This window comes from Furipterus horrens, unplaced genomic scaffold (genome assembly GCF_987537825.1).
Source record: "Furipterus horrens unplaced genomic scaffold, mFurHor1.1.pri manual_scaffold_9, whole genome shotgun sequence".
Lineage (NCBI taxonomy): Eukaryota > Metazoa > Chordata > Mammalia > Chiroptera > Furipteridae > Furipterus > Furipterus horrens.
Genome location: NW_028327179.1, coordinates 94,232,671 through 94,256,861, shown reverse-complemented (window position 1 = coordinate 94,256,861; position 24,191 = coordinate 94,232,671). Strand labels below are relative to the sequence as shown.

The 24,191-nt window shown below is 47.3% G+C and overlaps 1 protein-coding gene across 2 annotated transcripts in view; it reads left to right on the top strand.

Moving 5' to 3' along the window:
• The first annotated feature begins 679 nt into the window (after positions 1-679).
• Positions 680-24,191, top strand: part of PARP12 (poly(ADP-ribose) polymerase family member 12) — a 36,243-nt gene continuing 12,731 nt past the window's right edge. Inside the window, exons 1-6 of one of the 2 annotated variants that reach the window (XM_090287581.1) lie at positions 680-1,278; positions 6,568-6,703; positions 8,607-8,880; positions 10,826-10,927; positions 16,376-16,499; positions 20,000-20,195. In XM_090287581.1, the coding sequence (XP_090143707.1) occupies positions 695-1,278; positions 6,568-6,703; positions 8,607-8,880; positions 10,826-10,927; positions 16,376-16,499; positions 20,000-20,195 (1,416 nt within the window). In that variant the 5' untranslated portion in view covers positions 680-694. The remainder of the gene's footprint in view (positions 1,279-6,567; positions 6,704-8,606; positions 8,881-10,825; positions 10,928-16,375; positions 16,500-19,999; positions 20,196-24,191) is intronic. The other variant, XM_090287582.1, reaches the window with a different exon arrangement.

Sequence of the window (24,191 nt, the reverse complement as noted above, 5' to 3'; positions counted from 1 at the left end):
ACGCCCTGACCGACCGCGGGGATAAATAACGATCAACCCCGTGTACCCAGTACCCAAACTCCCCCAGCATAAATACGCGGGTACGTAACTTGCTTGGGTACTGTTCCTTTTAGTTCTAGAAGAGTCTCTGAGGAAGGATTGCTGGGTCAAAGGTCCCACAGCGGGAAAACGTTAATAGCCGTTTTCTAACTTTTCCCAAAAGGCTCCAAAAATTCACACTTCCATTCGCAACGTGTCCTTACGTTCCGAATGGCCTCTTTTTATTCACTCTTTATTCAGCAAGGGTACGGAGACACGGACTGACTTTTTAAAACAATATACTATTTTGTGCTTCAAACGAGGATTTCGCTGCCAAAACGGAGGCGAAAGGAGCGCCGCGGCCCCTCTCGCGTTTCGGGATGATAGCTTTCCGCGGCGCTGGGCCCCGGGGTCGTGGTCCCGTCGACGCACGCCGCCCGGAGCCGGTTTGGGCCGGCTTGCCAGGGGGCGCCGCCGCACGGCAGCTCTGCAGCTGTGCGGGAGCGCCATTCCCGCACGCGCCGGCCCCCTGGGAGGCAGCTGCGCGCGCTCCGGGCGGCTTCGACGGGGAGAGTTGCGTGCGGCGCGCCTCCTCCCCGCGTTCCGAGAGCCGTTCCCAGAGGCCCGCGAGCCGTCCTGGGCGCCGTCAGACCGCCGCGACCTCCCGCCGGAGAGGATGACTTCCCAGTCCGGCCCCGCGCCGGGCTCTGCGGCGCGCTCCGCGGGGGGCGCGGAGGCCGGAAGGCGCCCAGCGCCGCTCAGCTGCGGGCCCGTGGGCGTGGCGAGGCCGCAGAGGTTCCCCTTAGCCTCGGGCCCGGGCAGCTTTCGGTTTCGTTTCCCGTCGGCGCCTCCGCCCTTCGGCATCGCCCTGACGAGCGGACCGTCGGACGGGCCGCGCCGCCGCGTCGCCGTCGTCGCGACCATGCCCCTGGCCCATGCCGCCGCTCTCGCGGAGGTGACCCAGGTGCTGTGCGCGGCCGGGGGAGCCTTGGAGCTGGAGGAGCTGCGGCGCCGCTTGCGAGACGGCATCGGCACGGCCAGGCTGGACCGGCTGCTGCGGGAGGGCCGGCGCCTGAGGGTGGTGACGCGGGCGGGCGACGCGGCCGCCGCCTGCGGCTCCGAGCAGGTGGTGCTGGCCGTCTCGTCGCTGCGCCTGTGTCGCGACCACCAGGGCCTCACGGCCACCTGCACGGGGCTCTGCGGGAAGCTGCACTTCTGCAAGTTCATGGTCCTGGGGGCCTGCAAGTTCCTCAAGCCCGGGTAAGGCGCCGCGCGGCCGGACGGCGGGCCCCGGGGTCGGGCGGAACGAGGGCCCGGGCGCCTCCCCTCCAGGCCCCTTTGAGCTCCTCCTCAAGTCCGGGGAGGCGGTTTGGGGGCGCTCCCCCCTTAGCTTCTCCTCAGCGGACATTTATTGAGCAGCCGCCGAGGACCCGGCGCTGTGTGAGGGGCGGACTCGGTGGGGCCGAGCCCTCCGGGCTCCCAGCCCTTTGAGCGACGGGGAGGCAGGGACGACCTGGGGGCGGCGGCGGGGTGGGGGGTGGGGGGGACTCTCGTGAAGAGAAGGGGCCGCGTCGGGCGTCGCGGCTCCCTCAGCCCCGCGGCCGGTAGCGGCTTCAGAGGCGTTTGGGGTGAAATGCCAGCTCCTCACCGTCGCCCCCGCGGGCTCCGGGAGCCGGCTCCGGCCGCCCTCCGGCCCCGCCCCTCCAGGGCGCCCTTTGGTTTCTGGAACGCTCCCAGCCTTTGCCCACCCGCTGGCCTTCGCTCCGCCCGGGGCGCCGGCCCTGGGTTGCCCCGTGAACCCTTGTGGCCTCAGCTCCGGTGTCGCTGCCTCGCCGTCGCGCTGTCCTCGTTACTTTTCTCATGGCACCCACCCTAGCCGCCGGCCTCCCGGCCTCCCGGCCTCCCCTGGTCTTTGGCCCCCTGGTCTTTAGCCCCAGGCCCCCGCCCGCCAGCCCTCAGCTCCAGGCCCCCAGGCCCCAGCCCCCCCTCCCCCGTACCCCGGCCCTCAGCCCCAGGCCCCCGCCCCCCAGCCCTCAGCTCCAGGCCCCCAGGCCCCAGCCGCCCCCCCCGTACCCCGGCCCTCAGCCCCAGGCCCCCAGGCCCCAGCCCCCGCTCCCCGTACCCCGGCCCTCAGCCCCAGGGCCCCGCCCGACATCCCTCAGCTCCAGGCCCCAGCCCCCCCCCCCCCCCGTACCCCGGCCCTCAGCCCCAGGGCCCCGCCCGACATCCCTCAGCTCCAGGCCCCCAGGCCCCAGCCCCCCCGTACCCCGGCCCTCAGCCCCAGGCCCCCAGGCCCCAGCCCCCCCGTACCCCGGCCCTCAGTTCCAGGCCCCCGCCCCCTAGCACTCAGCTCCAGGCCCCCAGGCCCCAGCACCCCCGTACCCCGGCCCTCAGCTCCAGGCCCCCAGGCCCCAGCCCCCCTGTACCCCGGCCCTCAGCCCCAGGCCCCCACCCCCCAGCACTCAGCTCCAGGCCCCCAGGCCCCAGCCCCCCCGTACCCCGGCCCTCAGTTCCAGGGCCCCGCCCCCTAGCACTCAGCTCCAGGCCCCCAGGCCCCAGCCCCCCCGTACCCCGGCCCTCAGCCCCAGGCCCCCAGGCCCCAGCCCCCCCGTACCCCGGCCCTCAGTTCCAGGCCCCCGCCCCCTAGCACTCAGCTCCAGGCCCCCAGGCCCCAGCCCCCCCGTACCCCGGCCCTCAGCTCCAGGCCCCCAGGCCCCAGCCCCCCCGTACCCCGGCCCTCAGCTCCAGGCCCCCAGACCCCAGCCCCCCCGTACCCCGGCCCTCAGCTCCAGGCCCCCAGGCCCCAGCGCCCCCCCGTACCCCGGCCCTCAGCCCCAGGGCCCCGCCCGACATCCCTCAGCTCCAGGCCCCCAGGCCCCAGCACCCCCCCCCGTACCCCGGCCCTCAGCTCCAGGCCCCCAGGCCCCAGCCCCCCTGTACCCCGGCCCTCAGCTCCAGGCCCCCAGGCCCCAGCCCCCCTGTACCCCGGCCCTCAGCCCCAGGCCCCCACCCCCCAGCACTCAGCTCCAGGCCCCCAGGCCCCAGCCCCCCCGTACCCCGGCCCTCAGTTCCAGGGCCCCGCCCCCCAGCCCTCAGCCCCACTGCCCCCGGTGGAACGGAAGCTGAAGGCAGCCGACCCCTGGCCGGGGGCGCCCACTCTGCATGCAGCAGGCGCCCAGGGAGGTGGGTGGGCTGGGTTTGGGCTCAAGAGTGTGGCCCCCGGCCTGCAGGCGGTGGGCGCCCGGGGCGGGCCGGGGGGAGCCGCCTGCGGGCCTGCGCTGAGGAGGGCGCCCAGCCCGCGGTGGGCGGGGGGCGCTGACGTACGGAGGCTGTGCTGCGGCCCTGGTCGGAAACGAGGCCGGTCGTCTACAAGAATGAGTTCTTTCCCCCCTTTACTTTTTTCCTGGGCTGGGGGGTGCTTACCAGTGCACCTCTCTTGCTCACGGAGGTGCAGCAGCCTGCAGTAGGGCCCTTGGGCTGTGCAGCCGTTCGGGGCACGGGCTGGCCGACCGGGGCTCTGCCCTGCGCGGCCTGTGGCCCTTCAGGCCGTCGGGGTGCCCGGTCCCAGGAGGCAGGTGGGGACGGTGCCCAGGACAGCGTTGCGGAGAGGCGTTTCCGGGCCAGGCTACAAGTGGTGGGCACTCCTCCGCCCCTGGGAAGGGCCGCCCAGAAGTAGCTGCGTTAGAATATTCCAGGCCCAGGCAAGGCCTTAGAAGAAGGGATGTACGAGTGAAACATTTGGGAGAGCCGGGCGGTTGGGGAGAGTGTGGCGACAGTATGAAAGAGGCGACGACCCGGCTTCGCGTGTGCCGCGCGCGAGAGGACTCTTAGTGTCCGCGGCGAGCAGGAGAGGGTTTTGTTCTGAAGGGCACGTAGGGGTCTGAAGCCAGGGGCCACAGCCAGGGCCGCGCCCGCCTGGCGTGGGAGTTGTTGGGTGGTGACGGCCGCGGCTCCAGGAGTGGGCCACTTGCGCGGTGCGGTCAGGGTGCAAGCCCGAGGAAACGGGGTGTTTAGAGACTGGTGGAGAAGAGGCAGCTGGGGAGAGACAGGACCAGCAGCTGAAGAGGAAGGCAGGCGCACTAAACGGTGCTTGCATGGGTGCAACTGTGGGCGTGCTGGGCGCATCTTGCTGATGCTCATGCCTGTATTTGGCAAGATAAAGATGGCAGCCCTCTTCTTAGGCTAGGTCCCAAAATTTGGGGTCCAGTTTTACTTGTCTTGGACATCTGGTATTCATTGGCCTAGATGATTCTGAGTTTTCTTTTTCTTTTTTACTGAATTTATTGGGGGTGACGATGGTGGTTAAAACCATGCAGGTTTCAAGTGTGTAACTCGATAACACATCACCTGCACACTGCATCATGTGCTTCCTGCCCAAAGTAGTCTCTTTCCGCCCCCATTTATCCCCCCTTCGCCCTCTTCCACCTCCCCTCACTCCCTTTCCCTCTGACAGTCACACTGTCGTCTGTGTCTATGTGTTATTATTATTATTTTGTCTAATCCTTTCACCTTTTCCAGCCAGCCCCCAAACCCCCTTCTCCCTGAAAGCTGTCAGTCTGTTCTATATATCTGTGCTTCTGTTTCTATTTTGCTTGTTAGATTATTTTGTTCATTAGAGTCGACATCTTTATTCTTCACTTGTCCCTTTTACTTGAGGTTTTCACAAGAGTTCCTTGCACCTTCCTTCTCTGATTGTTTTTGGGTTGCGTAGGGACAGTGTATGTGGTTGGTTTTATTTTCTGTGCTTGTCTCACAACTCTAATGGTCGTCCTGAACTACAAGACAGCTTTTTCAGAAATAGATCCTCACTGCTCCTTTTGCTCATTGGTGACATCTGGGAAGGGTCCCTGGTCCCCAACCTCCATCTTGTGCTTAGAGGGCAGTGAGCATTGTGGTTAAGAGCACAGCCCCAAGGACAAGCCTACCTTATTCCAACCCTGCCTCTGCTCCTTGCCAGCTGGGTGATCTTGGGCAAGTTACTTATATCTGAGCTTCAGTTCCATCATCTGCAAAACGGGGATAATACTACCACCTACCTCAGAGTTTTTGAGAACTAAATGAATTAACTCATAAAATATTTGGGCAATCCCTGGTTCATTGTAAATGCTCAAATGCTCAAGAAGTTTCAGTAGCCATCATTATAATGACTAGATAGATTTAGCTCCGGCAGCACCGATTATTAGCTCCTTTGCCTAGAATGTTCTTTCCTTTTCTCCTTGCCTGAATCCTCCTCAATCCTAGTAATTTGGCTCAGGCCCTCTCCTATTTGCTTCCCCACTTATGTCTGGCTCAGGTGCCCCTCCTCTCCACACTGATGTATTCTGAACACAGCTGACCTTGCACTGCCCACTCCATTTTAGAGCCATCTTTATGTCTTTCACCTCCACTAGATGAGAGAAGGTGAGGAATCAGGATGACCCCAAAGTTTTTGACCTGTGCCATAGAAGAGGGAAATTACCTTTTACTGAGATGGTGAAGGTTTGGGGCAGTTGATCAGGGGTTTGATTTTCTTTTGAGATACTTATAAATAAGCATGTGGTATGAGGTATGCAATGCCTGAGTCAAGCAAATGGTATTTGCCTGACTCTTCTGGGTCATGTTGCCCCAGGCAGTCAGTTGCAGTCTTTGGGTCCTTGGGGCATGGTGCCAGGTGCCTGGCTCACAATGAGTTTTTAACAAGGGCTTGTTGATCGAAAAAAATGGAGGAGGAAGGAGAAAGGGCTGGGCCTCAAGAGATAGTATGTGTGTATAAGTACTTACAACGATAGGCAGCGGTCCCCAACCTTTTTGGCACCAGGGACCAGTTTCGTGCAAGACAATTTTTTCCATGGGGGCCGGGGGTGACATGGTTTAGGAATGATTCAAGCACAATACATTCAAACTCACCTCGTGCTGTGCGGCATGGTTCATAAAGGCCCAGCCTGTACCGTAAGGCATCCACGCTCATTTATGTATGCGGCTGCTGTTTAAGTATCCAGTGACTGGTATGCTATGACTCTTTTTTGGGAAATGACCCTCTCATTCTCCTCAGAAACCTGCTGGGAGACGTGGTTCTGGGTTCTAGAATTAATAAGTTACCATCTCTTTGTAAATAAGCTTTATATTTAATCGTTGCGTAGACGTGCTGGTTTTTCTCCGGTGCTTCTAAATGTAAGGAACTGTTCTTGTAAAATTATCTTTAAGACTGATTTTACCAGCTGTATTAGTTTGATCAGGCTGCCATAACAAGTTACCACAGCTTGGGGGGCTTAAACAACTAGAAGTTTATTTTCTTATAATTCTGGTGGCTAGAAGTTAGACATCAAGGATTGGTTTCTTTTGAGGCCCCTCTCCTTGGCTGATAGATGGCCACCTTCTCCCTGTATCTTTTTTAAGGGTACCAGTCAGATTGGATTGGTCCCCCTCCAGTAACCCCATTTTAACTTAATAGCTAATTTAAAGACTCCGTCTCCAAATACAATTATTTCTAGGTGCTGGGGGTTAGGACTTCAACATAAGACTTTTGTGGAGACACAGTTCATTTGTGACACCAGCTGTGCTCCTCTGCAGGAAGGAATGTAAGAACAGCCACAGCTTGACAACTGACCATAACATGAGTCTGCTGAAAACTTACGGTGTCGACCACCTCAGCTACAGTGAACTCTGCCAGCTCTTGTTTCAGAATGATCCCTGCCTTTTGCCGGAGGTGAGTGCCAGGAGGGGCTGGGTGTGTGAGCAAGGAATTGGGAGAGGCCAGAAGGTTGGAAGACAGGAAATATTATTGCAGAAGAGAAGCCAAGGCCCCCATCATGATCACTGGGGTCTTTCTGGAGGACACCTAGGTTAGGAATTCCTGGCTCTGTGACCTTGGGCTAACCTTACCCCTTGAAGCCTCCTTTTCTTCTGTGTCAGTTGGGCTTGTGCCTCCTTTCCAAGGCTTCTGTGAGGTTAGGGGACCCTGTTTGGCCAGTGGCTGCAGCTGAGGGGATGAGAAACTCCAGCCAGCCCCTCCCTGTCGAGCAGGACTTGGAACCATGCAGGTATCACTGGACCCAGTTGGGTCTGTGGAGAAGCTTTCAAGAGCTGCTGACCTGCAGATGATACGCAGCCTACTAATTCCGTTGTTCCCAGGATTTTGAACTTTAGTTGATGTGAATTCTCATGTGGCATGTTTCAAAGCTCACTGCAATGGTAATGTAAGATATTAGGTCCTACTAGAAGCAGACACCAAGATGGGATTAGAAGTGTGAGAGATTTATTGGGGGGGCGAGCAGAAGAAGTCGAGGTGAGCCTTCAGGCAGTGATGCAGGTCTGACATCTGCGGCAGGAGAGCGGGAAAGAAGGGGACTGGGCAGAGAGATATCCTGACTATAACCTATTTCCAAGAAAGCTTCTGCCTGGCCAATAGGCAGTTCTGAGCTAAAGACTTCACTGTTGGAGGTGGCCTGTGCCTCCCAGAATGGCATGCTCTGTTGTTGGCTGAGAGCATCCCACAAGAGTGTGGCCTCTCTGAACAAGGTAGTGGCTCCAGAGGGTAGCAGCTGGGTTGCGAGTTAGCTATGCTCTGTAGCACATCTGAGCAGTGCCTTCCTGCGGCCAGCCAGGTCACATGGGATGCTCTGACACTGTTCCTGTAATGAAGCAACAGAGATTAGAATGGCATATTTTAGCAAAGATGCTTCCATATTATTCAATTAAAATCACCCATTTGAGGAACGTGCTACGTAGCATAGTGACTGGCACATAATAGGTATTAAGTTTTTTCTTTTGCCTTTTGAAAATTATATTGATTTAATTCAGCTAACCTTTGTTGAATATCCTCTATGGGTCAGGCACTGGAGATAAGAGATAAAAGACCCCCTCTGTCCTTCCAAGAGGCGTGTTTACTGGGTCAGAGAGACAAGTCAGCAGATAATTGTAAAGTGCTGTTTTAGAGGCTCTAATAGAAGTCAGCGGCCTGGTTTACATCTACAAGAATTCAGAGTGTACAGAAGGAGCAGCTGATTGAAGTTCAAGTCCAGTTTCGCCAACAATCCAGTTCAATAGCCAGAACGCGCCAGATGTGGTAGATTGCTCTGTGACCCAGGCCCAGCCGGTTAATTTTGCTGAGTGTGCTCCCTTGAGAAATAAAAAGCTGTGTGTGACCTTTTCCAAGATACTTTAAATCCTCAGAGCCTCTTTGATCCTGAGTCATAGAACAAAGAGTTGGGAGAAACTGGAGCCTGAATAGGGGAGAGCTGGTGAATCAAGGGGAAGGGTGCAGGTAGAGTGTAAAGGTTGTTAGGAGCTGTTTTGCTGTTTACATTGAAATGTCTCCTGTGAAGGAATAGCTCTGGTCAGTGGGAAATTCTTTGGTTTTCTCAGTGGTGGTGCTTGTTCTGAGCAGTCTGCTGTCCACTCAGCTTCCATTTTAGCCAAGGGCATATGTTAACAGTCATCCCTCTAGAGTGAGGGATATTCTCATAACTATGAGGCCCATGTGGATGACAGAATCACAGCAGTGGTTAGGTCTCTAGAGTAACCTCTTCCAACCAGTAGACTGATCAGTAGGGAGATGGTGTCATGTAAAGTCTTCCTAAACTACTGTCTTTTTCCTTCTCTGTCAACAGAGCTGTCTTCACTACAACAAAGGAGATGGACCCCACGGCTCTTGTGACCCTAAGAAGCGATGTAGCAGACTCCATGTCTGCCAGTATTTTTTACAGGGTGAATGCAAATTTGGCACAGGCTGTAAGAGATCTCATAATCTCTCTAATTCTGAGAATCTGGAAAAACTGCAGAAGTTGGGCATGAGCTTAGACCTGGTGTACAGGCTGCCTTCCATTTATAGAAATGCTCATGACATCAAGAATAGCTCTGCCCTGGGCTCACAGAAGACTTCTGGTAAGGCCCTGGGCTAGGGCTCCTGGATTCCAGCTGGCCATTAAATGGAATGTGTGACTTTGGATAAGTCTTTGCTTTTTAAAGCAAGATGTTATTAGTTATCCTTTTCTAGCTAGAGGGGGTTGTAAAGATGAGTTGAAATTATGGCTGTAAACAAGTATAACATTCTAGAAAAATGCCAGTTGATATTGATAGTGAATGATTCCTGCTGGGCCTGATCTGCACTGAGGTGGGAGACTGCGACTCTTTGCAGTTGTCCCTCTGCACCCTGGAGAGCTTGCCTTTCAATGTAGAACCCCAAGGTTAAGAATGTCCTCCTTCACAACTCTAGGGGCATCCTTTGCATTGCATTCTGTTTTGATTTTTTTACAAATGAGTGAACAAAGCCTAGTTTAATGTTGGCCCTCTTCTTGATATAAATAAATGGAATTTTTTTTTTAGTTGTCGTAAAATTGCTTTGTTCACTGATCATCTCTGGCACCTGAACAGTGCCTGGCTATAGTAGGCACTCAGACATTTGTTGAATGAATGAACATGCTGGGATTTTTTTTTTTTTTAAAGGAATGTCAGGCTTAGTGACAGGCACATGAGGGAATTCTGAGTAGAGATTGCTTCTATAAGCATTTCTTGAGTACCTGTTGTGTGGGAAATGAATAACTTGGTCTCTCACAGATGCTATGAGATATTGGTGTCCCTTGCATTTCATAATATTGGCTGTTGGCTGGTCATCCTGGTTGTCCATGGTTTTATTCAACAAATTTTAGTCCTTGCTGTATGCTAGTCAATGTCTTGGGCCCTGGTTAGGTCGTGGTCACTGTGAGACCCAGCTCCCACCAGGGATGCACAAACCTATGTGTTAGCTGTAGTGATAATTGATTTTTAATAGACTTCATTCCTAAAATAGTGGGTGTTGAAACTACCAGCAGACAAACATCATGCTAATCTTACCTGATTGTTATATTTAACAATTATCCTTGACGTAGGTGTTTTTTTCCTTCACAGTTTCTTTGATTAATTTTGGTTAATTTCTTTCAATACTGGGAAGCCTAGAAGTAGACAGATTTTGCCTTAAATAGATTTTGAAGAGTTCAGTTGGATTATGGATTTGTTAGCAAGGATTGGAGACAGAGGAAGGTGACCTCCAGGACCTCACAGGTGTAGGTTTTGATGCCCAACCTGTCGATGTCTGATGGGCCCACAAAAAGAAAAGGGAAATGAATAACAATGACCAGTGGAGAGGGTTTGCTATATGCTTGCTTATATTGTGGTAGGTGGGGAGTATTAAATGTAACTAACTATTAGGTAAGGGCTCATTGTAGCACTGCTAATAAAGGGGAACTTTGAAATCACTTACATGCCCTTTTTATATTAAAATTATTATAGTTAACTTAATTGACATTTTGAGAGGTAGGCTTTCTATTTATTGCTTTTCCCTTGGTATTGGTAGTTAATTCTAATAGTTCATTAACAAGTATTTGTTATAAGAATTAAATCCAGTTTATAAAACACAGCCCTCCACTTGTTCTCTGGTGTCATTACTGCCTTATATACAGATGGAACCTTAAGCTAACTCAATATTTGTGATAGTGGTTCTCCCCAGGTTCTACCACTGGAGGTTTTGACTGAGTCAGTCTGGGGCAGAGCCAGGCACTTCTGTTTTTAAACTGGTCTCCTAGTGAATTGGGTGCACAGCCAGAGCTGAGAAAAGAGCTCCCATGGTGTCCTATATTTGGCCTTGGGCTCCCTGGCTCCTAAAAAGCAGAGGGCCCACCTTATGTGTGCTTTTTATCCCGAGCATTAAAGGATTTTGTGGGTTGCTTGCTCACTTTTCTTGTGCAGAGAGATGAATGAATTCTCTTTTCTCTCCTTTGTACCTTGAACTACTCCAACCCCATAAATGAAGCTCCCAAAAAAGCTTATACATCTTTGCGGTGTTTCTTTGTAGAAAGAAGAGACAGTTCAGGTTCTGTGTCATCAACCACTACTAACCAAGAGGAGAATGATCAGATCTGCTTGTTTCATATTCGGAAAAGCTGTAGCTTTCAAGGTAAGTCACAAGAAACTCCTTCATCCATGTGTGGGTGGGATAACTGCTTCTCATCCCTGGATCTCTGCTCTGAGGCCACTCATAAAGTTCTCTCCTCATCCAGAGAAGGTCGGACCTTCTTAATCGTGAGCTGGTGTGGCATTTGGCCAAACCAGTTCTGAAGCAATTTTGTTGGGGAGTTGGGGATGGTAGGAATTACGGAGTTTCTAAAAATCAAACTGTAGATGAATTTGGGGGGCCATAACTCTTTGGTTTATGCAGCGAGTAAGTCCTTAGCGTAGCATGAGATTACAGATGTTTATGAGACACAGATGCCCGATCTAGTGGGAGCAAAGGTAAGTGTCCTTTATAAAGGATGGTGGTAGACTTAGAGATGCCTTAGAAATGGGGAAGGCCCTTCCCAAGGAGATACCCGTGTTCACGCTTGGGGGACGAGTAATTGTTTAAATTAGGGTTTTCTCTCCAGTCCCTGTTTTATCAGAACTAGCAATTCTTGTATGTGTGTGTTTATATTGTTACTAAACCTTTGTTTTCTTCTTACTGCTTTCCTGGGCTTTGACTGAAGAATGGTTCCTTTTCAAATTCCGTGACTCCTCTTAAAATACAACTACCACAACTTCTTGTTTTGTTTTCAGTCTTATAAACTACCCAAGCAATTCATGAATACTTTGACTTTGTAATAGTCTAATAAAACAGAGTAAAGTCTGAAGTCCTCCTTCAGCCTTCCCCAAAGGTAAACACATGCCACGTGATCATGATATTTGTTTACATATTTTTCAACAGATGGGAACATGTGACACATATTATTTAGTTAACTTGCTTCCTTTACTTAACATTGTTTCTTTGAGGTTTATTCCTTATTAATTAGTATGTGTAAGTACCTTTCATTTTTAAAAACAATTGTGTAGTATTCACTTAGAGTGATATTCCATTGAACATCTGAGTATACATGTGTATTTCCATAGATAGATTCCTGGAACTGGAATGCTAAGTCAAGGAATGTGTGTCATACATGTACATATATGTATGTTTTAAAAATCAACACTGACATCTAATTTACACAGTAAAATGCACCCATTTTATATGTACACTCGTGAGTTTCAGTAAATATGTATGTCCATGTAGCCATCACTGTAATCTAGGTATGGAACAGTTCCCTCATTGTAAAAGTTTCCCTTATGCCCCTTTACAGTTACTCTTCATCCCCCAATTTGCTGACCCCAGGAAATTCCTGATCTACATTTTGTTGATGGAGGTTAGATTTGCCTTTTCTAGAATTTCATATAAATAGAGTCATGAGCACATGTTCTGTACCATCTTTTCTCACTCAGCATGCTTTCGAGGTTTGGTCGTGCTGGAATATCCATACTTGATTCCTTTTTATTCTTGAATAGTGTTTCATTGCATGGATTGACTGCAGTTTGTTTATCCATTCAGATAGATGAACATTTGGGTTTCCAGTTTTTGGCTTTGGACAAATAAAGCTTCTATGAATTTTCACGTACATGTTTTTGTGTGGTTATATGTTTCTGCTTTCTTTGGTAAAGACCTGGATGTGGAATGCTGGATCATGTGATAAATATGTGTTTAACTTTATAAAACACTGCCAAACTGTCTTCCAAAGTAGATACACTATTTTACCTTCCCAACAGCAGGGTATGAGCATTCCAGGTGTCTGCATCTTTGTTGGAACTTGGTATTGGCAGCCATTTATAGTTTAGCCATTCTAATAAATGGGTAGTAATAGCTCTTTGTAGTTTAAATTTGCATTTCCACGATGATTAATGATATTTAACATTTGTTTTCATGTGCTTATTGGCCATTTATATGTCTTCTGTGAAGTATCTATTTAAATCTTTTGCCTATTTTTACATGCAGTTTTATTGATATATTGAGTATAATTCATATACCATACAATTCATCTATTTAATAGTTTTAAATATAATCAAAAAATTGGGCAACCATTATCACAGTTGATATTAAAACATTTCATCATCTCTGAAGAAATCTTGTAACCATTAACAATCACTCCCATTCTCCCCTCCCTTCCAGCTCCTGGCAACTACAGATTTACATTCTACCTATGAATTTGCTTGGACATTTCATATAAATGGAATCATACAATATGTGGTGTTTTGTGACTTTGTAATTTTCATGGTTTTGCCCATTTTGGGGGTGTTTGATCTCGTTATTGAGTTGCAAGAGTTAAATATTTATACAAGTTATTGTCAGATATAGGTATTGAAAATATATTCTCCCAGTCTGTTCTTTCATGTTCATTTTCTTTATGGTGTCTTTTGAAGAGTATAAGCTTTAATATTGATAACCATTTTAGTATTTTTAATGGTTTGTATTTTTTTGTACCTTAAAATCTTAGCCTATTTCAAGCCCACAAAAAGTGTTTCTCCTAGGGATTTTTGTTAGAAGTTTTATAGGTTTAGCTTTTATGTTTAAGTCTATTACTCTTGTTCTGTTTTCTCTAATAATTACTGACTTCTGTTAGCTGCCTTTCTGTGTAATTTTTCCTTCTGTCATGGGTGACTTTTATTTTTTTAAATACTCACCCAAGGATACATTATTGATTTTAGAGGACAGAGGAAGGGAGAGGGAGGGCAGAGGTGGAGGGTGAGAAACATAGATGTGAGAGAGAAGCATAGGTCACTTGCTTCCCCTTCATGCCTTGACCAAGTATCAGACCTGCAACCTTTTGGTGTATGGAAAGACACTCCAACCAGCTCAGCCACCTGCTCAGGGCAATGGGTTACTCTTGGTTGTCTGCTCATGTTGGTACTCAGAATCTCTCTGCCTGTGGCAGGTGCTGATTCTGATGCCAGTCTTAATGGGGAAGAGGCAGTGCATCTTGCTTGGTGGGTGGGCTGCTAGGGTATATCCTAGGACTGGGGGCTTTGATGTCTCGCTCGCCGGATTGTCTCTCTGCAGCCCTTATATCTACACTCAACGTGTTCCATGGGACATAGCAAGGTTGCTGAGCACAAGCAGGGCACTGAGGGAGTGCCTACTGTGGTGGGTCCCAGTTATTCTCATTGTGATTGCCTGGATGTCCTCCTTGCTCCTTGTCACCTTGACTTTGTGAAACCCCTAGACTCTTTCCACTTCTGCAGTAGCTCTCCTGCATACTTCGCATGTGTTTTTCTCTATCAGTTTGATTCTATTTCATATTTTTAGGAATTTTTCAATAAATTTAGTCATTTGATGGGATGGTTTATTCTTTTCTAGTGCTTTTGGACTTATTTTCTTTATGGCCTTTCATTTCAAGGGCTGCAGGGAGAAAAGGGGCATAGATAGGGTTACTTTGCTAGATTGATTTAGTTTATGTGGCTTACCTTCTAGAAAGCCTAGACTCTGGAATGCCACAGTGAGGTGGGGAACATTAGCAGAAGGGAAAGAAGCTGAGAAAGGGGACAGTAGGTTGAGGGCAGATGTGTCAGAGAAGGGGGCTTGTGTCTGCATCGCTGAGCTGGGATTCAGTTCTTGCCAGCCACTGCGGGTGTGGCACCCTCCTTTCCTGGCACTTTCTGGCTTGTGAGCAGCTGTGGTTCCACGCTTAACCCAGATTAAGAACCAAAAGGCTTGAACCTGCTGTTTGACAACAATGCCTTCCCTTGGCCCCCATGTCCTTCTCAGTGAAGCATCGGTCTGGAAGATGGGGGTGCGCCTTCCCTGAAGGTGCCTTCTTAAGGGGAGAGCCTTTCTTCTGGCCATCTAGGATTCACCTGTGCTAGGGTGTATAGATGTGGCGACTGAACGCTTTCACTTACCGAGGATCATTTCCCTTAATGCCCCTCAGAAGGAAACAGGAAGTCTTATTTGGTTGTAACTTCTGGACCACAGTTATGATCTATCCAGGCCGAGTCCTTCATTATGACTCTTATATACACCCCTCGTCAGGAGTCTAAGAGGCTCTAACTCTGGACAAGTCAGGATGTCATTAGTCCCCAGTGTGGCTATATCCAGCCTCGCTGATCTTGGAGGAGAGTCCTTCGGTTGGGGTCTCTCCCATGTTATCTGTCCTCTCAGCCAGGTGCTTTCTTCTGCCTGGTTGTCCTGCCCCAAGACTGACCTGTCCCAGCCTCCTTTGTGGTCCTTCTACCACCACCTCAGAATATCTGGGAAAGAGAAGTATTAAGACTTACCTGAAAGAATGCTTAAAGTTTTAGAAAATTTTATTTTCAAGTGTCAAATTAACCATGCTTCATTGTTATTTTGAAAGATGAATTTAAAATGCTTACAGTCATTAAGAAATGTTTCCCTCACATCTCTTTCCCCCATTATTTAGATCTTCTCTGGAAACAGACATTATTACCAGTTCCTTTAATATCTTTCACAAAGATTTTAAATAAGCACAAATGTGTATCTGGTCTCTGTCTTTCATACACAGGTGCAGTATGCATACTGTTAGACCTTTTTCCTTTAACTAGAAGTTTAATTTCTGGGAGTACATAATATATGCTTTGGTTCAAAATTCAAAAAATGCAAAAAACAACATAAATCTTTCGTCATAATTCTGTTCTGGCTACCTGCAAGGAGTAATATGTGCATAGATGTGTGTTTAGTCAAAATCTCCCCCCCCTTTTTTAACCCAAAAGAGGCATTCTGCACCTTGTTGGATGTCTTGTGTATATCTTGGAAGCAGGTCCATAGCAGAGTGCACAGAGCTTCCTGTTGCTTTTCTTTTCTGTTTCTCTTTCCTCTCATAACATTCCTCTGTATGGACGTACCAGAACCTCACAGAGCATACTGAAACGTAGAGAGAGGGTATGGGTGGCCTTCTGGGTTAGTTTGGTACGAACCAAGGCAAGGCATATTGTAGTACGCTGGCTGAAACCCATAGACCTGGGCCGTTTATTGTGTACATAACCTGCAGAGACAGATCAGTGTAGTGTATAAAGACCTTCAGGGGTGTGGCGGCATGTTGAGGAGAGATTGAGTTTATTAGCAGTCAGAAAGATTAGTGTGTGCTGGAACCACGCTGCTGATCCACTTTGATAGTCAAATATATCCTGGGGTTGGGATGGTAGAGATAAAGCTGGCTCCGTTTTTGGCGTGAGTACTACCTGTCCACCTGCCACATGAATAGCAATAATGCCTAGCCAGACTGCCACCTACAGGGATGGAGCCTTTGACCTTCTCATGATCAGCTTCTTTAGTAGTATGAAATGAAATTCATGTATAATGTAACCTGCCAACATACATCGTTTGAAAAATTAGTATAATGTCCTGTTAAAAGGAAGACATAAAAATAAAATATACAATAAAATATATAATATTTCAATATTTAAATGCTTAGATATGACTATACTAAAAAAGAGTCACCCACAGATTTCCATAATGTTCCCAGGTCAGCATGCAGAATGACACTCAATGAGAACTATGGGACTAGGTCACGTTGTCTAATGCCAAAATGTCTTCTTTTTATTTTTATTTTAGATAAATGCAAAAAAGTTCATTTTGATTTGCCGTATCGATGGCAATTCTTGGATGGAGGCAGGTGGAAGGATTTGGACAAAATGGAGCTTATTGAAAAGGCATACAGCAACCCCAACGAACACAGGTAGGAAATATGTCACTTGTGTCTGCTTTGTGCCCGGGCTTTTGTGTGCAGTGTGGGAAACTTAGACACAGCAGGGTTTAGTGCTGATGGCCTTCACACTCTCACACACTTAGTAAGCAGCCTGGTCTGGAGGTGGAAGCTCTGGGCTGGGAATTGGAAGTTAATCTTCCTCCTGGAGGTTTGGTGCCTGTGTTCGCCCACCTTCCTCTCCGTTCAGGGAGAAGCTTGAGGGAAAGAGGTGATGGTAACAAGTGAGTTCTGAATTACTTGCTGTCGGGACGGATCGTGTGTGTACACACACACACACACACACACACACACATCATGTACACACGCGCACGCACGCACACACACACACACTTCACTAATTTGTTCAGCAAAGTGAGAGGCAATCGTTGGTGAAATTTTAGCCTTTGCCTGTGAAGTCATACAGCTGAACTGCTATTTATCCAGCCTTTAACTTTCTTGTTTTTCTGTGTCCCGGCATTTTCACTTGGTCATTTAAGAGTAAATCGGGAAGTCCTGAGTAGCCTTATTTTCAAATACTTATTATGCCTTGGATTGAACTTGCTAAAATATGTTGCCAAGAAGAGGATTTGAGCCTACCTTCTGAGTGAATAAAATAAGTTTGTGCTTATAGTGCAATTATGTCCAAATTGCTACTGGCAAAATATGTGAAATAAATTATTCCCCTTAGGAGGATTAATGGTTCACAAACCACCCCCTGTCTCTCTTCCCGTCTCTTTTATTTTGAGGCAAAATTTATACACAATGAAGTGCACAAATATTAAGTGTATACAGTATTCCCTCACTTATCGTGGGTATTACATTCTAGACCCCCCCCCCCCCCCGCGAAGCAGGAACCTTACATTTATTCTACACTCTTAAACTTATGTAACTTTAACAACATACGTATACAGTACCGCAAAATCCTGCGATAGAGGGAAAAATCCGTGATAAATAATTAAATATAATATTTTTTAAAATCCCATAATATAGTGAGGCTGTGATAAGTGAATCGCTATATAGAGAGGGACTACTGTATATAATCAGTGAGTTTGACTGGTGCGTATACACTTGTGAAGCCGACCCTGATCCAGGTAGAGATCATTTTTATCATGCCAGCACATTTCTTCCTGTCCTCTCTTAGTGTTGACCCCCGTAGGCCACTGCTGCTCTGATATCTGTCACCGTATAGTACTCTTGTCTGTTCTTGACCTTCATCTAAGTGGAACTGTACACTAGACTGTTGTGTCTGGAGTCTTTGTCTTAGCACTCTTCTTGAGACTCATCCAGGTTGTCTTGTCTCCTTGTGCGCATGCACACAGGCTTCCACAGGGCAGATGTTCAGGGATGAAACTGCTGTGGGGTTAGGCTGGGTCCCTCCTCAACTGTGCCAGGTAATGCCAAATTATTTTCCAAAGGGCTTGCCACTTTCCACCCACATTAGTCTCTTAGTGACACATCTCCCTAGTGTTTGTTACTGTCTGCCATCTGAACTCTTCCCAGTCTTGGGGTATAACTTGGTATCTTCATTTGCATATTCTGCGAGGTGAAGTGTATCCTTATATTTGTTGGCCATTTGTACTTCCTCTGCTATGAAATATCTGTCCTAGTAGTTTTCCCATTTTGGCAGGGTTGGAGGGTCGCAGTTGTGTTGTGTTTTCAGTTATTTATTTAGTTTTAGGAACTTGTAAAATTTCTGCATATTAAATGTGTGTTGAAAGTACACTTTTCTGTCAGGTTATGGTATCTTTTAATGAGAAGTATTTGTCTATCTTTTCTTTATTGTTTTGCATAGTTTTTGTGTCATAGGAAAGCCTTCCTTATTCCAAGGCAGTAAATAAATTTTCCTGAATTTTCTTTAAAAAGTCTTAAGGGTTGTATTTAATTTTTTCCTGCATGTGCTGAAGTATGGGCCCAGTTTCAGTCTTATGCAAATGAATCACCAGTTTTGCTAAAGACCACTTGTTAAAAATTTATTTAATTTAAAAATGTAAAAATTGTGGCAAAATATACGTAATGTAAAATGTACTATCGTAACCATTTTAGTGTACAGTTCAATGACATTAAGTGCATTGATTGTGTGCAGCCATCACCATGGCCATTTCCAGAAGCTAATTTATTTTTAAACCAATCAAAACTGAGTCAAACTTGACAAACTGTTAACATATTTTATAGCTTGTTTTCAAACTCAGCTGCCAAATAACTGCCTTTTAAAAGTAGGCCATCTTTTCTCCACCAATTCTCAATGCCACCTATGTCAGGTGCCAAGTTAGTAAATACACACTGAAGTATGTTTCTGGCCTCTTCTGTTTTATTGGTCTGTTTTTGTATCAATACCACCCTGCCTTGCTTATAATACTTTTTAGTTGCCTCTGGTGAGGCAAATCCCCACCATGTTTTTCTTCATATTGTCTTGATTCTTCTTGGTCTTTGGGTTAGAAATTTGAAAATCTTCTCAGTTTTCACATACACACAAAAGAAACTCTGAAGAGACTTTTTAAAATTGAAATTGCATTGACTGCTGTAAGTTTGGGGGAGAGTTGACATCTTTCGAGGCTGAGGTTTTTTTCATATATATGATAGCATCTCATTATTTAAATCTTTAATATCTTTTAGTAATTCTATAATTTTCTCCAGTAAGGTCTTGTATATCTTTTTTTTCCCCCTGGTCTTCTATATCTTTTGTTAGATTTTTTTTCTTTAGGGATCTGTTAGCTCCTTCACTTAAAGATTTCTTTATAATTTACTTCTTCCCAGTTTTATTGAGATGTAATTGACATACAACACTATATAAGTTTAAGGTGTACAGCACAATGACTTTACATCCATAAATATGAGGTCTGTCTAGAAGGTATCCAACCACTTAATGTGAAAAATAAAGACATTTACTGAAGAAGATGCAAGATACAGGGAATACTGTACACAGGACAATGACGCCTCAGTCCCCTTCAAAGTAGGCACCTTGGGACCTCACACAGTTCTCCCAGTTGCCATCAGCTGCCCCATTGTATTTCCCTGAATTTCATCGATGGCCTGATATCTCTTCCCTTTCAAAGGTGATTTAAGTTTTGGGAAAAGCCAGAAGGCACAAGGCGCCAAATCTGGGCTGTAGAGGGGCTGAGTCATCTGAGTGGTTTGACGTTTCACCAAAAAACTGCATGAGTTGTGATGCATGAGAGGGCATGTTATTGTGATGAAGCTGCCAATCACCAGTTCCTCATAGCTGTGGCCTTTTGAATCATTCGAATAGTATTTATTTATTTATTTATTTACTTATTTATTTTTAGATAGAGGAAGGGAGGGGGAAAGAGAGGGAGAGAAACATCAATGTGATTGCATTTCGCATGCTCCCAACTGGAAACCCAGGCATGTGCCCTGACTGGGAATCAAACCAGTGACCCTTTGGTTCATAGGCCAGCCCTCAATCCACCGAACCACACCAGCCAGGGCCATCTGAATAGTTTTTTAAGTGTACCTCTCACATTCTTTTTCAGAGTCCGATGTGCTGACTTGGTCAGTAACCTTCACTCTGAGTATCTGAACTTTGACACTATGAAGTTTGGCATTGCCCAGGCCCGCCGCCTCTCCACGGCCTCCTCGGTCACCAGACCTCCACACTTCATCCTCACTACTGAATGGATTTGGTACTGGCTCGATGACTTCGGTGTTTGTCAGGAATATGGAAAACAGGTAAGTGTGATGGAAAGAGGGCAAGTGTTTCCTCCTGAGGATCTATATGGAGAAACCCTTCCAAATATGGGCATAAGGATTGTTCTGGGGGATTTGTGAAAGAGCCAAAGATCTCCAGATCTCCTGACTCACCTGCTTTGAGAGTAATTATGGCAAAACTAGCTAATTTGGAGTTCATGTGTCTGAGGTTTAATCTTTGAATGATTCACTCTGTTGGTTCATGAGATCAGAATGACTAAAAGTTGTAGGGAGTTCACGTTTCTTCATTGGTTTTGTTAAACAGGGGTAGGAAGATGGTTCACTTATAGTTGAAAAGGTAACTCTTTAGCGAGTGCCTGTGTGTGCAGTAGTGTCTGTATAATAAAGTTTAAGTTTGCAGAATAAAGTTTAAGGCTTTTCAAAGCTGTCTTTCTGCCTTACCTGTAGCAACAACTTTACAAAAGGTGGGCAAGAATTAGAAAATGGATTTATTTCAGGTATTGATTTGGAATCTGGATCAAATAACTGCTACTGTCAATTATTTGAAGATGTTTTTGGATGGATAAGATTAAAGGGAGTCCCCTGGGCACCTGTAGAGGTGCAAAGTATAGGGAGGTTACCATTTCTATAAGGACAGCCTCTCCAAAATGGAAATACGGGTATGTGGTCCAGTAGACATTTGTACTTCTTTGGGGTTGTAAGAGGCTGTGTTCATGCTTTAGTTTCTTATTCTCAGATGCACTTAGATGATCTTCTCCTGAAACATTGTAATGTGAGCTTCATGAAGTCAGGGAACTTTGTCTCTCTCTTGCCATTGATGTGCCCCCATGTTAAGCATGATGCCTGCACCTGGCAGGTCCTCAGGAATAGATGTCGGCCAGTTGAAGGACAGAGATATTGTTGCCTTAGGCCCACTGGTCAGTTGGAGATGGTCACTCTCAATGGAGGCCTCATGACTTGAGCCTCATTCTTTGCCTCCATTTCTTCCAGCGCCAGCCTGTCTTCATTGACTTCCATTTGCTTTCTTCCCCACTTGTCGTCTCTTCTCAAGCATCCTGGAATTCCTCTCACCTCCCCTGCCATGTGGATTTGGTCAGGGAGCCTCTCTAGCATTACTCTTGGTTTGGCCAGGAGCAGGAGGAGAGAGGCCATGTCTGGCATTGAGGAGGGAAAGTGGGTGATGGGTTTGTCACACTCCAGGAATCTAGTTTATCTGGCGACAGTGTGGAAGGACGTGTGGCAGATGAGAAATATTTAGCAAATGTGATCATCTCTCATGTTTCAGTTGGAGATTTGTCTTCTGAGGGAGACAAGCTCTCTGGGAGCCTAGTGGGATGACATAGGACCCTGGGGATAACCTAAGAGCAAATAAATTTCTCTCGGTGGCTTCCCATACTGGGTGTCACTTTGGGGACTAGGGGCCTTTCTCCTCCAAACAGCCACACTTAGGGTGTTCCCCTTTTCTATGCCACTATTCCTTAATGCAGTGTAGTCAGAGTGCATAACCTTGTTAGGACAGCGAGAATCTCTGGAGATGACTGTGTAGGTATGATTGACCACCACGTGCTGGCGGGTGCAGATGCACACATGTGGACTGGGTGATGTTCAGCTTCATGGTCTTTGTACCATGAGTGGGACCACCTCATAAGATGACCTGTCCATTCTAGCCCTTTCCCACATGTTTCTGGGGTCACCCCATATTTGTATTTCTTTCTTAGTTTTCTACTCTTTTCCAGTTCAAGGTAGTTTTGTCTTGATTCTCAGAAAAGCTAGGTTCTTTTCTACCTGAGTTCAGGATGTAGCCCAAATTTTGGGTCTAAATTGCCTCCACCATATTAATTTCCTATAGCTGCCATGACACAGTACCACAAACAGTGATTTATTATCTCACATTCCTGGAGGCTGGAAATTGAAATCAAACTGTCTACAGGGCCGTGCTTCCTCTGTAACCTGTAGGGACTCCTTCCTTGCCTCTTCCTAGCTTCTGGTGTTTTGCTGTCAAACTTGGGTGTTCCTTAGCTTAATAAGCTGCATCACTCCAGTCTGCCTTTGTCATCATGTGGTGTTCTCCCTGTGGATCTTCATATGGCTGTCCTCTTATATGAACATCAGTCATGTTGGATTAAAGGCCCATTTTAACTAATGATCGGGTTTGCCAAAAAGTCCATATGGTTTTTTCCGTAAAACAAAAAGACACATTTTTCATTTTCACCAATAACTTTATTGATTTGGGTAGTTTTAAGTGTGTCAGCTCTCTCTCATGTGGTGTAATACTGATTGTTCTCAATTATGTCTCGATTTGTTAGCTATCAACTGGTCTACCCTACCAAGGAGTATCGTCCACTGAGAAATCACCAGCACAAAATTTTACAAACTACTTTTGACATATTTGATCAGTCACAGCACGTTCTCCATACACGGCACCAATCTTTTTGTGTTTCAGTTTGCATTTTTACCTTTCTTGAAATAATAGAACCTAATACGCTGGAAATGTGTATTTTCTTCCATCTTAAATATTAAAATGGCTGCACAAAAACTCACCAATTTTGATACTTTTTAAAAAATGCATGCTGATATGACAGCTGTCACAATGCAATCTAACACAATTATTCCGAATGAAGTAAAAGACAGCTAAGCACTCCTAGAGCCATCTTACAGAAAAAAACAAAGTTTTTGGCCAACCCAATACAGCTACAATGACCCTATTTCCAAATAAGGTCACAATTTGAGGTACTGTTGTTGGCCCACTGAAGTTTCCTTTGTTAAAACTGACATTCCTGAGATGTTGGGCTCCAGGATGCATTACCCCGACCTAAATCCTCATTGGCTTATCCTCAACAGGCTTTTCACGTCAGTCTACCTTTTCCATTTTTCTCCTTTCCTATGATTTCCTCTGCTTTGATCTAGGAGCCTCACAATTACTTTTGCCCTTTTGTTCCTGAACAACCCATCCATTTGCTTGGAAGGAAAGACCCCCATTTACTCTTCCACTTGCCAGAATCTGACTTCTATTCACATGACTGTTCATCTGGTCAGTATTAGGAGTGCCTTCAGGGGATGGGGCCCAGTCCCGCCCAGCCCTCACTGAGCCATTGATGCTGACAAGGGGCAGAGGGCTCAGGTGCCAAATCCCATGGCATTTCCAGCCCTTGCCCAGAGTGCTGCCCACTTCCTCCTCACTGTCCTGGCGTCCTTATTTCTTCCCATGTCCTTCATGGGCTTCTTTTCTACTCCCTTTTGTGAATGTTGGGATTTCCGGGGTCCAGCCCACACCCCCATTCTTCCCATTTGTGTGTTTGCACTGGGAATTACATCGGTTCTTCCAACAGCAGTGCCCACATCATGTGGGCTCTGCATCTCTGTCTTCAGACCAGACGCCTCTTCAGACATCAGACTTGTGTATCCAGACACCCGCCTGATACCTACGCATTCCCTTTGCTTTTTGTTCCGAGTGCTGTGCCAAGTGCCCTGCATGCCTTATTTTCGTTATTTTCCAACCTTTTGCAGATGGTATGATAGCATTATGTGATGATATGAGTATGATTTAAGTACTGTTATTACTCCTGTTGTAGAGTTGAGATCATTGAGGTTTAGAGAGGTTAAAATAACTTGCCAAGGCAATAGAGAAGACAGGTTTGGGTCCAGAATTCAAACTCAGTCCATTTCAAAGTCTTAGGTATCCTCTAGGTAATTGGAATGAGAATGAGAGATCAAAATGGTTAATTGAAAAAAATAGAAGAGCTCTCCAAGGGATCAGAAAAAGAAAACAAGGAGGGCTGCCCTCTGATTAAAGGATGGTGGGAACGAGATTAAGTGGAGAAGAGGCAGCCTCCCTCAGGCTGTGCAGTCTAGCAGCATTTGAGAATTCATCGTCGTTTTACCTTGAGTGCTGCATCACCCATTCTGAGTAACTGAATGCCCTCTCCCCCCCTGCTCTCAGGATGCTTATCCTGGTTAGCAGCACCCACATTTACAATCTTCTAGTTTCCCAGGCAGCTTCTAGGAAGTAGCTATGTT